The 16,586-nt window shown below is 33.0% G+C and overlaps 2 protein-coding genes across 2 annotated transcripts in view; one reads left to right on the forward strand and one right to left on the reverse strand.

Moving 5' to 3' along the window:
• LOC115881224 (probable Rho GTPase-activating protein CG5521) overlaps nt 1-16,586 on the forward strand; it is a 32,443-nt gene that overhangs the window by 9,656 nt on the left and 6,201 nt on the right. The window contains exons 15-24 of the mRNA XM_030898641.1: nt 6,435-6,585; nt 6,639-6,844; nt 6,896-7,084; nt 7,136-7,318; nt 7,379-7,640; nt 8,522-8,694; nt 8,760-9,023; nt 10,195-10,353; nt 10,407-10,534; nt 12,522-12,772. Coding sequence (XP_030754501.1) covers nt 6,435-6,585; nt 6,639-6,844; nt 6,896-7,084; nt 7,136-7,318; nt 7,379-7,640; nt 8,522-8,694; nt 8,760-9,023; nt 10,195-10,353; nt 10,407-10,534; nt 12,522-12,772 — 1,966 coding nt within the window. The remainder of the gene's footprint in view (nt 1-6,434; nt 6,586-6,638; nt 6,845-6,895; nt 7,085-7,135; nt 7,319-7,378; nt 7,641-8,521; nt 8,695-8,759; nt 9,024-10,194; nt 10,354-10,406; nt 10,535-12,521; nt 12,773-16,586) is intronic.
• LOC115881220 (katanin p60 ATPase-containing subunit A-like 2) lies at nt 1,271-4,297 on the reverse strand. The gene is made up of 2 exons (XM_030898636.1): nt 3,429-4,297; nt 1,271-1,913 (listed from the first exon to the last, which is right to left on the reverse strand). Exons 1-2 carry the CDS (start codon nt 4,235-4,237, stop codon nt 1,295-1,297), a joined length of 1,428 nt encoding a protein of 475 aa, XP_030754496.1. The 5' UTR covers nt 4,238-4,297; the 3' UTR covers nt 1,271-1,294.

A 16,586-nucleotide genomic window follows, 5' to 3' on the forward strand; every position in this document is an offset into this window, starting at 1 on the left:
TGGAAATCTTCCATCTCACGATGGATGTGTTGCCACGTCTCTTGCTGCTTGGCCTTGATTGTAGTCCCTATAGTTTCCTTCAGTGTGTTGATCGTCACAAGTGGTCATCTGCCATGGCCTCTCCCCTGGCCCCCTCTTTGACGAGTCTGTCTGCTTCTTTATTGTCCACCATATTGCTGTGGCCTGGCACCCAGCACAGAGTAGCCCCGCCTTGACGCAGCCAGGACAATGCTTCTCGGCAGCCCATCACAGTTTTCGATCTCACTGATTGCATGGTGATGCTTCTTACATACCCGTACTCTTCATTATTTTTCAATGGCGCTTACTGCCAGCTGGTCTTAAAAAGGTTGTAATTTATTTTTATATTGAGTAAAAATGATTTTTAAATGGTATAGTTTAAAATTAGAGAAAAATATTTTTTTGGAAATAGATTTGTTGCGTCTGGAAACTTTCTATCTTTTTTTAATCTTTCTCAAATTAGTGTTAATTTAGTTTTATGTGAATCTTTAGTAACTGACGTCTAGAGATTGACCTCGCCAAAATATATCATATCATTGATTGTCATTCCCCAGTCTTTTGACGCTACACTTTAATCAATTACTTTAAAATACACATATATCTGTTTTTTCAATATTTGACTATACAGGGCGAGTCTTAAATAAGTGCAAATATTTTTAGGGGTAGTATACTCAGAAACACATAAAATGGAATTTTCTTTAGTTTTTAGTTAAAAAACATATTTTTTTGATAATATGGTGTAGATTAAATTTACAAGAAACAAAACCCAGAAAAGATCCAGTGGTTCTCAAAATTTAAGCAAAAAATCATTTTTTTTTTGGAAATTTTCAAAGTAAAATAATTCGGTTATTTTGGACTAATTTGAAAAACGGTAAAGAGAACATATGTTTCTTTTATCGAGATCTACCAGCCCTGAAAATATTTGCACTTATTTAAGACTCATCCTGTATAAAAGTTTTTTTTTGCAAAAATAATTTTTAGACATACTTAGGTAAGTGATATAAGCAAAAAGGTATAAATACTAAATTATGTTTTCGGATAGGGGTTTACGTTTCTCTTTCCGTATTTTAAGTTTTGGCTGGAAATACACGTAAAAAAATTGTAAAAAAAATAATAAAATTTAATGATTAATTTAAAAAAAAATCCCTAAAAATGTTGCGTATTTATCTGTAATTTTGTTTTAAAATCAGTAAATCAGCCATGTGCTTTTAAAGATATTTAGGGTAAATAAAGGGTAAATGAAATGAAAGAATCATGTATAATTGATTTAATTCCATTAGATAGAACCGTGTTCATTTTGCCATTGAAAATATTTTCTGCATACAATAGAGTTGACGGACGGTCTCGTTTTTTGAAGCGCCATTTTCACATCAGAAAATACAATTTTTCGGTTATTAATAACTTTCAAGCGATTCACCTGTGCCGTTTTGATATTCTCCCTTACAACTGACATGGTTATTTCTTTAGACAAAATCTTTATATCAGATCCAGAGTAATTTTCTGTTAAATTTCCAAACTCGATGTATTCCTGATCGGAGATAACTACATTTGAATTTTTTAGGTATTGATTTAAAATTTGAATTCTAGTCTCTTTATTAGGCAGGTTTATTAGTATTCTCTTGTCAAACCTTCTTAATAATGCGTTATCTAGGTCCCAAGGAGAATTTGTCGATGCTAGAATTAATACGTGCTCTTCATTTGAAATGATTCCATCAAGATTGACTAGAAGTTCACTCTTGAACCTTTTAGCTGCTTCGTGTTGAGTGTCGTTCACGCTGGAGATCACAGAGTCGATTTCGTCAAAGAAAATTACGCTCGGTGCGTGATGTTTGGCTAAATCAAATAAATATTTTATCAGTTTTTCGGATTCCCCTCTCCATTTGCTTATAAAAACGCTAAAATACAATATTTTCTTATTATACAAGGTGTTTCAAAAAACAATTGTCATCTTTCGTGGGGAGATTCTTCACGTAAAAATAAGATTTATTTTTCATATCAGTATAGGTCCGATACTGCTTTGTTTCCTAGCTACAGGGGTTAAAGTCTTAATAATCTTTCGATTTATTATAATTTTCTTAAGTTCATTTAGTTAAAAAAAACGTTCTAAAGTATTTTTAGTGATTCGAATGAAATTTTGAGGGTAAAAGTTACTATAAGAGCTATATATTTTAATGCTTAAAATGTGTCAATAAATTCATCAGGGACGTGCATATGGGTTATCACTGGAATATTAAAAAAAACATGTGCGCCACTGACTTTTTCTTTTGACACGAAAATTGTGAAGGCCGTTTAATGGCAATTAAAAGTTATCTCTTGATATTTTTGTCGAATTCGACCTCCTTGATGAGATAAACGCATTTTATTAATCGCTATTAATAAAATTAAAATAAAAATAAAATTTATAATATATATTATATATTAAAAATATATTTTACCTAATTTATTATTAAATATTATTACATGTTATCATTAGTATTAGTCCAACCTACAGCAGTTTAAAATAAATAAAAAATAATGTATTTAAGATAATTACAAAAAACTTAATTTTAAAGTTTTAACATCTTGTAACTCTAAATCTACGCATTTCCATACCCATGTTTATAGGAACTTTTTTTCATATTTTTTGATGAGGAATCAATGAGTACTTATTTAAGACTTTCGCAAGTTAATGGTATTAAATTTTTTTAAAGGTTGCTATTAGCTGTTAGTTATGTTTATAATCATCTGCTGATGATGCTAACATGGTTAGCGAAACGCGCGTCCAGTGTAAAAGTAAAAGTGTTTTGGTGTATTGTTGTGATTTAGTGTTTTATTTTGCCATTAGACTTAGATCAAGGCAAATTAATAAAATTGCGTTTGGAGGAGGCCGAAATCGAGGAAGCCGAAATCGATCAAGGCAATTTAATAAAATTGCGTTTATTTCATCAAGGAGGCCGAAATCGACATAATATCAAGAGAGCTTTTAATTGGCATTGAAGTGTTTACACTATTTCGCTAATAAGAGAAGAAAAGTCATTGGCGTACATGCTTTTTTTTAGAAAAACATTCCAGTGATAACCCATATGCACGTCCCTGATGAATTTATTGACACTTTTTAAGCATTAAAATATTGTATAGCACTTATAGTAACTTTTATCCTGAAAATTTCTGAAAATACTTTAGAACGTTTTTATAAACTAAATAAGAACTTAAGAAAACTATAAAAATCGAAAGATTATTAAGACTTTAACACCCTGTAGCTACGAAACAAAGCAGAATCGGACCTATGTTGATATGAAAATGAATAAATCTTATTTTTACGTGACGAATCTCCCGTATGTTTTTTTAAACACCCTGTAGTCTCTCATGAAGGGATCATTACTACTTCAATGTCTTAAATCAGAAGAAGATTTAGAAATACTTGTTCTTACCTGTTAGTTACATTGAAAAACGTAGCGTTAGATTCTGAAGCCAGTGCTTTTGCCAATAGAGTTTTACCTGTCCCAGGGGGGCCATGTAACAAAACTCCCTTCCATGGTATTATGTCTTTAAACAGTTCTGGGTAATGGAAAGGGTATATTGAAGCTTCTTTTAATGTTTCTACTGCGCCTTCTAGACCTAGACAGTCCTCCCAGTTCACTCTGGTATCGTCAGTTATTATCTGACTACGTATTTGGTTCACTAGGTCTCCACATTCAAGATGAGAATGGTATTCCGTTTCGGGATTTTCGGTCTTGAAAATGCTCCTTTTTGGAATGTTTATTTCTTTATTGTTCCCGGAATTTTCTTTATTAAGAGAGACTATGTCAAATTGAAAATCTACATCGCTTTCTGTCTGCTGACCGTCGTTCTTTTGAATGGTAACTTCTTTTTTTGGAATGAACGATGGAGCCAATCTTTTACCACTTTTACTTCTTTTTTCCTTATAATTTAAGCTTTTTTGTTCATCTTCCTCCAATTTTCTAATGATTTTGGGATATTTTTGAAATTTCGTGAAGTAATAGCTTTGATATTCTTGTAATATTACATCGAGTTCGACATTTTCACATATTTGATACCTATGATCCAATTTTGCTTCGTTTTCTAGAGTATTTACGGTAAGATCTAACTTATTTTCTCTCAGGTAGCCTAATATTAAGTACAAAATATTTCTTTTTCGTTCTCTGGCCTCGTCTTTGAACTTCTCAAACGAATTTTTAATATTTCTTGAACTGTTTTTAGGAGTTATAATATTTGCCATTTGTTTAGCTTAGAATCTCTCTGACAACTTATTGATCAAACATTGACACCTGAAGGATCATTAAACGTGATTGTTTATGTTGGTTGCTATGAGATATTATAATGATAATATTTGGCGGTATTCTTGCAACAGTCGTAACCCAAAGCTTTTGATAATTTCGGAGCGGTTCGGCTTTTTCCGGATTTATGTCGCCAAATATATGGTTTATTCAAATTTATTATTCTTTTCTATACTAATATATAAAATCCTTAAGTGACTGACATACTGATTAATCACGATCCTGCTCAAACCACTCAACGTAAGAAACTCAATTTTGGCATACAGGTTGATTCTAGGGTGTAGAGGTTCGATAAGAAGGAATTTTTCGAAATTCCAGTTCCAAGAGGGCGAAACCACCCCTCAAATATTACAATATTTTTTATTTAAAAAACGGCCAAGTTTCCGAAAAAACGCTTAAATACGTATATTTTATTTTGTTTTTCTACATATTTTAAGATTTTTAAAAAATGTATACAGGGTGTTATACAGAAAAATCTGGTCATTGATTAATCACGATCCTGCTTAAAGGGCTTGACGTAAAAAGCTGATTTTTGGAAAACAGATTGACTTTAGGGTGTAGAGGTTTAATAAGAAGGGATATTTCGAAACTCAAATTCTGAGGGGGTGAAACTATCCCTCAAATATTAAAATATTTTTTATTTAAAAACCGGTGAGTTTTTCGAAAAAAATAACTTAAAAAAAACACTTATATTTTATTATTTGTTGTTTTACATATTTTAAGATTTTTTATAAATTTATACAAGGTGTTTTATAAAATATGACCATTGAGTAATCACGATTCTGCTTAAACTGCTTGACGTTTAAAGTGTGTGTGGGGTGTAGAGGTTCGATAAGGAGGGGTTTCTCGAATCTCAAATTCCGAGAGGGTGAAAACGCCCCTAAAGTATTACAATATTTGTTATTTAAAAAATGGTTAGTCTTTCGGGAAAACGCTTGGACAAGCATAATTTATTTGTTTTTTTTACATATTTTGATATTTTTTTAAAAAACAAAATGAAGAAAGTTGGGTAATTTCTTAACTACGATTCTGTTTAAACTGCTTGACGTAAAAAGCTTATTTTTGGCAAACGGATTTTTCGAAAGTCAAATTCCAACGAGATGAAACTACCCCTCAAATATTACTAAGTTATATAATAATATCGCCATATTTTTTTTTCTCATGCTGACATAAATGTGAGAAAATTTTAGCCAGTTTGTATGTTAATGGAAATTCTTGCTTTGCTTTATCATCACCATTACAAATGATTAATTCGACGCGAACGAAGTCGCTGGTACACGCTAGTAATTTTATAAATAAAACACAGTGTGTTGCATATAAGAAACTTTATTTTATATAAGGACATGTATGAAATACCTATGGAACATTGGAAACCGACGTTACCCCACAATGGTTTTTGTAGTTCACAATTCACACAGCTTAAGTTTTTTTTAATGTCAGTTTTTCACAATTATCAGAGATTTGAGTAAAAATTTAAATTAAACTTACAAGATAGCAATACTTTGAAAATGGACGCTTTAAACACACTTTTTGGTATTTTTTCAATAGGGGCGGTTTAAATTTTAAAAGATTTTATCAAAGGATTTTATAATTTTTGAAGATTCTGACTTTGACAAGAGAAAATTCTTTCTGTCCTTGTTTGCGGTTGTTCTTAGCAACCGCTATAGAAGCGCCAGATCTCGTACAACGTATGCGACCCAAAACAATTATACGTTTTAGTGGGAAGCCAAACATTCCAATCAAAAATTTATTTCTTTTATCTATTAGTTTTGAAAATTTTTAACTACCTTTTTCTAGATCATATGATCTAGGACCTTTTGCCTATGATCCTATAATATGATCCAGGACATGGGCCTATGATGATCTAGAACCTTTTGAGAACAGGGCTTCAAAAGTAAAATATGTTGTGTTATCTGTTATTTGAACAATTTGTATTTTTGATTATTTATTAAAAAAAGCAGTTAAATAATGTTTAAAATACATTAAATATAAATATCTTAAAAATCAAAATAACCCTATTACGGATAGTAGGGAAGTGTTACTATACATGATGTCAAATGTCAAAACGAAGAAAACTAACGCGGGAATAAATATATACTCCCACTGGACAGATTATACAAATATTTATTCTGCTTGTAGGCATTGCACAAGATAGTTACAGGAAATCTGGCTGGTTCAAACACAGTGGCCCAAAACAAGTCCACTGTAAACGAAGATTTCGACCCAAACGTATCTGCGGATGATTTTTATAACAGTCGCTCTGCATTAACTGGACGATCATCAAATAGAGGTGAGTGTTGTTAGAAGACGATTTATATAAAAATTATTTTACAAAATTTATAGGGGGTCAGTCAAAAGCTCAAGAATGTCAGAAAACTGTCACTTTATGTGCAGAGACTGTCTTAGCACACCTAGTAAATCATTTGGGACATTTTCCCATGGCTATAGGGGCTGCACGTTTAAGCTCACTAGTGGCTGAAAACGACGACGTACCTAATATTTCCTCTGACGATTTGTCTAGTAGTATTTTTTCAGTGCCGAATATACAAGTAAGAAATTTAAAAAGTTTGTGTCAGAATAACTTAACTGCTTATTTATAGTTGTTCATTTTAACCAAAAATGTGATTGCTAGTCTTATTGAGTTACCTGCACTTGATTCACCTGGTGGTGGAGCGACAGCTGGATTACTGACTGCTGACAAACAAGTGAGAGTACTTCTTAGGGATATATCAGGAAAAGCCAGTTGGGATGCCTCTATTTTATATAGAACACCCGAGAGTATTCCAGAGGTATTGTTTTCAAATATGTCGAATTTCTGTATGAAATAAATTGTGTTTTAGAAGGAAGATGTTCTACCGACACCTTGGGCCTCCGGTGACGTTTATGGAAACATCCAACCGGAAAGTTTAATGAGTGCCACTCTAATCCCTCACAATTTGCCTCAGAGAGCAATGAGAAATAGACCACCCAACGTTTTGCCTCATATTTCAAATGCTGCACCAGATCTAGATCAGTTGGACGACGTAAATTTTACTAACCTAAATTTTGGAGCTCTTTAATCAATTTCAATTTTTATTTTTCAGTTGCTTCAATATCTGGGTCATACTAGTCCAGAATGTTTAGAGTTTCCAAATATTAAACTGAACGAACCAGCTTCACCACCGATTTTTGTTGAAGTTGAACAAGAAATTATAGCTTCTATCGTAAGTCAGAGGAATGTTGAAGTTGAGGAGGCGAGGTTGATGCAGCAATCGAATTCTATGTTGGGCAAACCGATTATAAACCCGAACTCTGTTCCTAGCAGAAAGAATAGCACTCAATCAGAATCATCTTCTCTAAAACAAGGTATTTATTAACATTATATTACGGGTTACCGTTGGTTACAGGCTTATATTAAGAATAAAAAGTTATAAGTGTATTTTATGTCATTTAGTTTATGAAGTATTTGTTGAAACAGCTAAATAATATAACCCCAAATTTCGTATTGCACATTGCATTCATATACTCTCGCTGGACATATTGTATAAGCAATGTGGGTGCAGTGAATATACAGTATGATCGAAAAAAACGACGTCAGCGATGGCTATGAAATGAAGATCGCTGTCATTTTATAGGTAAATTTATATGAGAAATGTCATCGACCGTCATTTCCCAGCCAACTGGACGCCGTTTTTTTTTTCGATCATACCACCGAGTAGCCCCGGTCAATTTATTTCCGTGGTCTGTACTTTAATGCACCCAACAGAGATAAATATATACCAGTTGACAGACAGAGAAACAAAATAAAAAGCAGCATACAGTGTTGCCGATTCGTACGAAAAATAAAATAATAAACGAAGATAATATATCTGAGATATTCAATAAGGGTCATTTCTGTTAGATTAATTTTGTTTTAGTTGTTTAAGAATCTATTACAGCTGTAGTAAAACGAGTAACTAATTGAGAGAAATAAAGTTCCAACCATAGATACAAAATTTTTCGTAAACACCTACTTGTGCGGTTTGAAATTATGATGCAAAATCCGGCAATACTGCATAGAAGAAATGTATCTCAGCCTAACTTTTACCTCTTTTTAAAATATTTGATTTTTCATTTAAGCTGTCTACATCACTGTCTTGCATGTTAAAATCGATACCGCAGTTTCGATGGTATACTGTATCTATTGATTTTAAAAATGGTAACCTAAGAATTTTGGGAAATAACTAATTTTTATCTAAATTTTCCAGGATCTTTTGGAAATATTGAACAGAACGCGTTCCAACAATGCCGTCTCTTATTTTCCCAGTTGGGTTTGTCTGGGTGGGACAGAAGAAATCAAGTTCATTTATTGGATAAGAACGATAGACTGCTAAGAGAACTACGAAATTTAGACAATCAAAGCTGCAGAGAGACACATAAAGTATTTTAAATTATTTCCCTCTATATTTAGTTCTATATCTGAATGTAATCTTTGTTTTATTGTAGTTTGCGATCATTTACGTGGCTCCAGGACAAGAAGATAAAAATTCTATTTTGTCCAATCAGTCGGGAAGTGCGGCGTACGAAAATTTTCTGTCGACTTTAGCTTGGGAAATTGAGTTGGAATCTCACACTGGATTTTTGGGCGGTTTACAAAAGCAGGGCTCCACTGGCATGACAGCCCCGTATGTCGCAACAAGCTTTCTTGAAGCTATATTTCATGTGGCTACTAGAATGCATGGTGATAGCGCAGAAGCTGTACTTAGTAAGGTAAATAATTCCTATTAATACATTTCAGTACACAGACCACCAAAATGTTTGCAATTTTCAATTATCATGTAGAAAGTGGGGTTATGATAAGAGATTGAATAGTATTGCAAAACAATTATTTTGAATTAGATTGACATGTACTGACATAAAAATGAAGTAGTACTAATAAAATAAAAATACAAAAATATTGCGTATAGTTTATACCGGGTGCGTCTCAAAAGTGACTCACAAAAAAAAATTATTAATTATTAATCATTTTTATTTTTTCAGATAAAAAACGAGATTTAGATTATTACTAGATTTACATCTAACTGACATGAAAATGAAGTAGTTCTAATAAAATAAAAATACAAAAATATTGCATATAGTTTATACCGGGTGTGCCTCAAAAGTTCAAGTATTTTTTCAGGTAAAAAAACGAGATTTGGTATATTAGTATATGACATAAATTAGGATTACAACTTTTGATTTTTAAATGACACCCTCGGTATTTTATTACTTTATTCGATAAATGACACTCTGAATAGAATGGCTTATAGTATTATGTTAACTTTGACATTTTACGTTATTTGAAATTGTAATGTGGTTCATAACGATAATTTAACTGGAAATACCAAGTGTATAGTACCAAATTACTAGTAAAAATGCTTTTTTTCAAATATGAGCCACCCTTGTTCCATTTGAAAAAATTGAGATATGGATCAAAAATAATGGAAAATAAAAAAACGATTAAAAATACGATTTTTTGCATTTTTTAACTGGCCAGAACAAGACACGAAAACGAAAAACATTAGACGTTCAAATATATTTTTCCAAGGCTCCATTATTAAAAATCAAGTGTTTTTAACACAGCCATGACACTCTTAGCAAAAATGTCAAAAGTTGACATAATATGTCATTCTACTCAGAGTGTCATTTATTATCGAATAAAGTAGAAATATACCGAGGGTGCCATTAAAAAAACAAAAGTTGTCATCATTTCCGGTGAAACTGGAAGTGACCAAAAACAATTGAATATGTCAATCAATCCTTATTTATATCGTATACTAAAACATACTAAATCTCGTTTTTTATCTGAAAAAATAAAAAAGTTATAGGGGTGAGCCACTTTCGAGACGTACCCGGTAAAGCCATAATAAGTCAAATAATATGAATGCATCTTGAATTTCAGACAAGACATTTAGGAAATGACGAAGTTCATATTGTTTGGTCTGAACACAATAGAGATTATAGGAGAGACATCATTCCTACCGAGTTCTGTGATATACTAATAGTGATTTATCCTTTAGGAAATAATTTAAATAGGGTTACAGTGAACTGTAAGGCAGACGTAAGTCCGTTAAATTTTGCAAGTTTGTCAGATTTATATTCTTAATATTTTAGGTACCCTATTTCGGCGTTTTGTTTAACGAGGCTATAGTAGAAAGTAGCATTTTAGCTGGCCTAGTAAGAGCCACAGTTGTTTGTGCTAGCAGATCTAAAAGAATGACTTACCAGTTTTATCAACAATAGTAAGTTTGGTTAGAGCATATACGTATAAATAAAATATACTCAGCCTAATCTCTAAAAAGTAAGGCCCAAACAGTGAAAGATAAATATGGAATTCTACATAAGTCTATTTCGCCCGGATATTCATTTAATTGCGCATGCCTCACCTGAATAAGTTTTCATTGGTCGGTGTTTTTAAAGGGTACTGAAGGCGTTTTCTTTCATGAGCTTTTCTGTGACTGAAAAGCCTGATACGTGATATTATCTCTCTTCTGCACTCCGGACATTCAAAAATCTCATTACTTTGTTGCCTCTTTACTTTTTGGTTGTCGTTAACTGAGTTTACAATTCTCCTTCATTGCGTTCTATTGTGCGCTGCTTCCTCCCACTGATGCTGCAACTTATCCCCTTTAAGATTTCATGGAAAATATCCTTGTATCTTTTGAGTTGTCCACCCTGTTTCCGCTTACCCTCTATAAGCTTATAGAGGTGTGTAGTTCGTGAACGAACTAGTTCCAATGAACTATTCCGATCCCGGAATGAAAGGAACTAGTTCCTGGTTTCTCAAAGAACTAGTTCCTCAGGACCTATTTTGGGATCGAGACTGTGACCAATATAGAATATGCGGCGGCGACGGATCGGCTAGCGCGCGTAACCCGATGGTAGGCAGGAGTGGGGAGTGCCAGCCGTATGCCGTATGTTATCGGATCCGGACCTAAAGGAACTAGAGGAACTAAATAAAAGACTAGTTTACGTATGGATCAGCCAGCGCGATTGATGCTAGGCAGGCGTGGGGAGTGCCAGCCGTATGTTATCGAATCCGGACATAGAGGAACTATTAAAAAACTAGTTCACGGGAATCTATTCAGTCGGCAGATCCGAGATATAATACAAGGCAACGACGATGGATTCGGACTTGTCTATTGCCACAGCCTGCGCGGCATAATTACCACAGAAAATTGTCGTGGATGCTGTTTTTGATTTTTAGTTTGTTTTTTAGATATTTTATGGGAATGTTTCACTTTAGGTCCCTAAAAATAAGAAATATCTTATAAAACGAAGTAGATATTCTGAATTTTTAGACAAAAACAAAAACCTTGAAGTGAGGAAAAAATGTATTTTTTCTTAAACTTTTTGTAATATTTGCTCCAATTTTTTTGTGATATAGTTTTTTAAATTCTGATTTGAGTTTTTTTATTTTTTTTATTTGCAATAAAACTTACATATATGTTTTTAACATACACAATTACACGTCTCGTTGTATCTCCGTACATTATAAAAATTATACAAATCATACTGTGAATAGTTCTGAGTGACAACGAAACGCATTAGCAAGCAAGGGGATATCAATGTTAGTCGGGAACTATTGTGAACTAAAGACCTAGTCAAGGAACTATTCCTCTGAAGGAACTAGAACTAAGGAACTAGTTTTACCCAAGGAACTAGAATTCCCACCTCTATAAGCTTACCATAAAGAAGAGATTTCGGTAGGCGGTTTTCTTGCATCCTGCATACGTGGCCAGCCTATCTTAAGCAGGATTTAGTAATCATTACTTCAGCGCTCTCGCAGCTAGCTTTTTCAAGGACTGATATGTTTAAGCCATGGTGGTACCATTTGATTCTTAACAGTTATTATTTATATCACATTATCATGGAGTTGGAAAAATATCAAAAAAATAGTTTCCAAAGTAATCCAAACTTTTGAGTTTGGCGCAATCGCGGTTCAATCGATATCCGGATGAAATAGGCCTGTTTAGAATTAGTGAGAGGGGGGTTAATCACTGCGACCTTACAGATCTATTGTGTCCGAAATAGACCTATGCAGTATTAATATGGAGCTGAGTTATGTTGTCTTTTTCTTGTGGCACGGAAACAGCATACGGGTTTAAATAGGGAACACTGAGTATATTTTATTTATACATATATGGGCTAGAGGTTGCAAGAATAGACTGTCTTAACCTGAACAGTAAAAGATTTGGGCGCTGAATTAAAGATAATTTTTTTTTCCAGTTATGAAGAACGTGCAAAGTCTTTGGAAACTGTTGTGACAAAACATAAATATAGTTCGACTTATGAAGAGTTCATAGCCAAAGTTTACAGTCCGTTGCCGTCGGCAAGTCCATTTTATCCATCGGGATCCTCGAATACTTCATGCCCTGACGGCATTTCGTGTAGCAATAATTCCTCTATGTTGGCGGCTGCTTTATTAGATTCGCATAGTCATTTGCATAAAGGTCAGAGGGTCGATCCAAAATTTAGAGGTAACTATAGGGTTATTTTCATTTGAAAAGAGCTTATACAGTTTAGTACCACATGATCGAAAAAAAACGGCGTCAGCGATGGCTACGAAATGAAGATCGCTGTCATTTTATATGGTAAATTATATAGGGAATGTCATCGATGTTCATTTCTAAGCCAACTGGACGCCGTTTTTTTTCGATCATACGGTATATACTTTAGACGTAACCTAAAAGTAATAGCCAGTTAAAATAAGAATATGTGACAGCAACAATGTGCTACTTTAACGCATTGAATAGAAAGACTAAGGAACGAGTATATCAACAAAATTAGCGCCACCGCGATGGTACTTCAATATATAATAAATATCCAACGAGACGATCCTTGGCAATGACAGTTGTCTCTTGTCATTTTAATTCACAGGCAAATGTATTTTCATTTTTAGGAGTCGTCTGTAGAAATCTTCCTTGATTCGCTGTTTTATTTAAAACATGTTAAAATATAAAATAGCATAGACTCAATAATTTGATTGTTAAAAAAATAATTCCAATAAAAATAAATACCGGGTGCATCTTAAAATGCGGCTCACTCCTATAACTTTTTTATTTTTTCAGTAAAAAAAAACTGATGAACTGAGATTGTATGTTAGTATATGACAAATTAGGATTGATTAACGTATTCAATTGTTTTTGGTCACTTCCTGTTTCACCGGAAATGACTACAACTTTTGACTTTTAAATGGCGCTCTCGCTATATTTTTACTTTATTGGATAGAAAATGACGTATGTCAACTTTTGACATTTTCGCTTAAAAAATCGTATTATAAATTTCAATCTAGAGTGCCAGAATTTTCCGGTGAAACACGAATTGACCAAAAACAATTGAATAAGTCAGTCAGTCCTAATTTGTCATGTACTAACATACCAAATCTCGTTTTTTTTATCTGAAAAAATAAAAAAAATTATAGAGGTGAGCCACTTTTGAGCCGCAGCCGGTATATAAAAATATACATATCATTATGCTACTGAACAACTAAATTAAATTGACATGTGCTAATTACTTCCGAATAGTAAATAAATCCAGAAATGAAAGAATATAAACATAATTAGTTATACCGGGTGCGTCTCAAAAGTGGCTCACCCCTATAACTCTTATTTTTTGAGATAAAAAACGAGATTTGGTGTGCTAGTATATGACATAAATTAGGACTATTTGACGTATTCACTTGTTTTCGGCCACTTCCTGTTTCACCGGAAATGACTACAACTTCTGATTTTCAAATGGCATCCTCGGTATTTTTTTACTTTATTCGGTAGAAAATGTCACTCTGAATAGAATGACATATCATATGGTAACTTTTGACATTTTGGCTTAAAACAACATTTTATTTTAAATCTCAATCTAGAGTGCCATGGTTGTGTTAAACACACTAATTTTTAGTCAAGGAGCCTTGGAAAAATAGATTTGATTGTCTAATGTTTTGTCCTGGCCGGTTAAAAGATGCCCAAATCGTATTTTTAATTGTATCTCAATTTTTTCAAATGCAACGGGGGTGGCTCATTAGCATATTTGGAAAATGTATTTTTTTACGAATAATTTCATACCACACACTTGGTATTTCGAGTCAAATTGTCGCTCTGAACCGCATGTTGCAATTTTAAATAAACTATTTTCAAAAATGTCAAAAGTTGACATATGATATGTCATTCTATTTAGAGTAGTATTTTCTCTCGAATAAAGTAAGAAAATACCGAGGGTGACCTATGGTGCCATTTAAAAATCAGAAGTTGTAATCATTTCCGGTGAAACTTGAAGTGGCCGAAAACAATTAAATACGTCAATCAATCCTAATTTATTTTTTTTTAATTATCTTTTCTTTGACCAAACTAAAATCAATCCTAATTTATGTCATATACTAACATACCAAATTTCGTCTTTTTATCTGAAAAAATGAAAAAGTTATAGGGGTGAGCCACCTTTGCGACGCACCCGGTATAAAAAAATTCGTGGGCATTGGGAAGGCTCAAAGGAAACAATTATGTTTTGTGCGACGTTTCGCGACTTTATTGTTGCTTCTTCAGGCAGTATAGAAGCACATTTTAATAATAAAACAGAATCGAAATCCTAAAACATTTTGTATTCCAAATTCCGACGAAAATTCATCTAACCGCTTACACTACCAAAACACAGACGACTTAAACAAATAAACTTAGGGATTTTTTTTGTATGTACACCGTCATCAGTTTGATGTAGTACTGACTGAAGTGGAATTCTGGTATTCCGGCCCCAAAAAAGGATTGATTTTTTCTTTTAATAATAGTTTCTTTTCCCTCTCTCCCGCGTATTCTTAAGAGTCTCAATCAGTTTTTAATATTTGTAAGCTAGTCGGTATAGCGATAAATACACAAATGGAATAATTAAAAGTAGGTCTTAAAATAAGTAATGAAATAACGCTAAATAATTGTTAAAAATTATTTGTCAAAGTGCCGGTTTAAAATAGAATGAAAAAGCTTAACTAAATAATACAGTATGTAAAGATATAGGTACAGTGGTATAGTTCATACCAAATAAACTTTTAGCCACGTGATTAAGCTTGACCGGCACAGCGATGCCCACTTTTACATATTTTCTTTTAATCAAAATATTTTAGGAAACAAAAATAATTTAATTATAAATATATAAACACTTATTATTTATATCAACAAAACTCACCTTCTTAATAGCAAAGGGACATAAAGGGCCATTACTACAGCTTTCCTGTTCAAAATATTCTAATCTAATATATAGCGATAAGCCATGATACAAAGAATACAAGGTATGATATTGCGCAGGTTGGTCACTACGTCACAGGTGATAAACGGCACCATTGGTCGACACGCTCTGCGCGCCAATTTCAAATTGTCAAACAGATTGTGTCATCTGTGAAATTTGATTGTGTCAAAATGTGAAAATAATTTTTCAAATGTCAAGCTCGATGATTTGACATAACTTTTGGGGTTATGTCCTAATTCTTCCCTACTTTAGGTCTTTTTTTATTAGTGGCAATTGTACAATATGGATATTTTTTTGTATGGCGTATGACGTCACAGGTGGTATGCGCAAACTTAACGAAATTGGAGCCGCTATCGATCATACCTTGTTTTCTTTGTACCATGGCGATAAGCTATACTCTGTTTTTTTTCTCAGGTAAGATTTCGACAGACGATGACAGAAAAAAAGCAGATGACTTCCATACCAATCCATTTATTTCACAAAAAAAAGTTTCTAATATTTTTTAAGGTATCTATGGATGGGTTTATAAGTAAATACGTCATTCATCGTCTCTTGTTGTTTTTAACCAGTTTTATTGGTTTATTTCAAAAACGACAGATCATATTTCAATATTATTGGTTTGACGCAACGATGAACGACAAACGGACTCCGATTAAGATTTTTGAGAGCTGTCTGAACTCGACGTAAGATTTTTGAGAGCTGTCAAACTCTTGCCAAATTATAGGTTATAATTTTGTGTCAAATAGAAATGATAAATATTTTGCATTTTGCATTTTGGACTGTGTTTTTACTTGTGTTTCGTGTTTTTTAAAATTAAGTGGAGGAAAACTTGAGGGAAAATTAAGTGTTGACCCAGACAATAGTTTACAGTTAATATTCGGTGCCCAGAGACTGCCAAAAACACAGTTTGCCAGAGACTATGGCCAGAGAGTTGTATTAGCCACAAATAAAGTTGTATACCATCTCGTATATGGTACCAAAAACTGGAGTATCTGTAAAATAACATCACACGATAGGTAAATAATACATTTTAGTATTAGGAGAAAAAATTAAGATTAAAGTTAA

Source organism: Sitophilus oryzae, unplaced genomic scaffold (genome assembly GCF_002938485.1).
Source record: "Sitophilus oryzae breed Bouriz unplaced genomic scaffold, Soryzae_2.0 scaffold_1701_pilon_pilon, whole genome shotgun sequence".
Lineage (NCBI taxonomy): Eukaryota > Metazoa > Arthropoda > Insecta > Coleoptera > Curculionidae > Sitophilus > Sitophilus oryzae.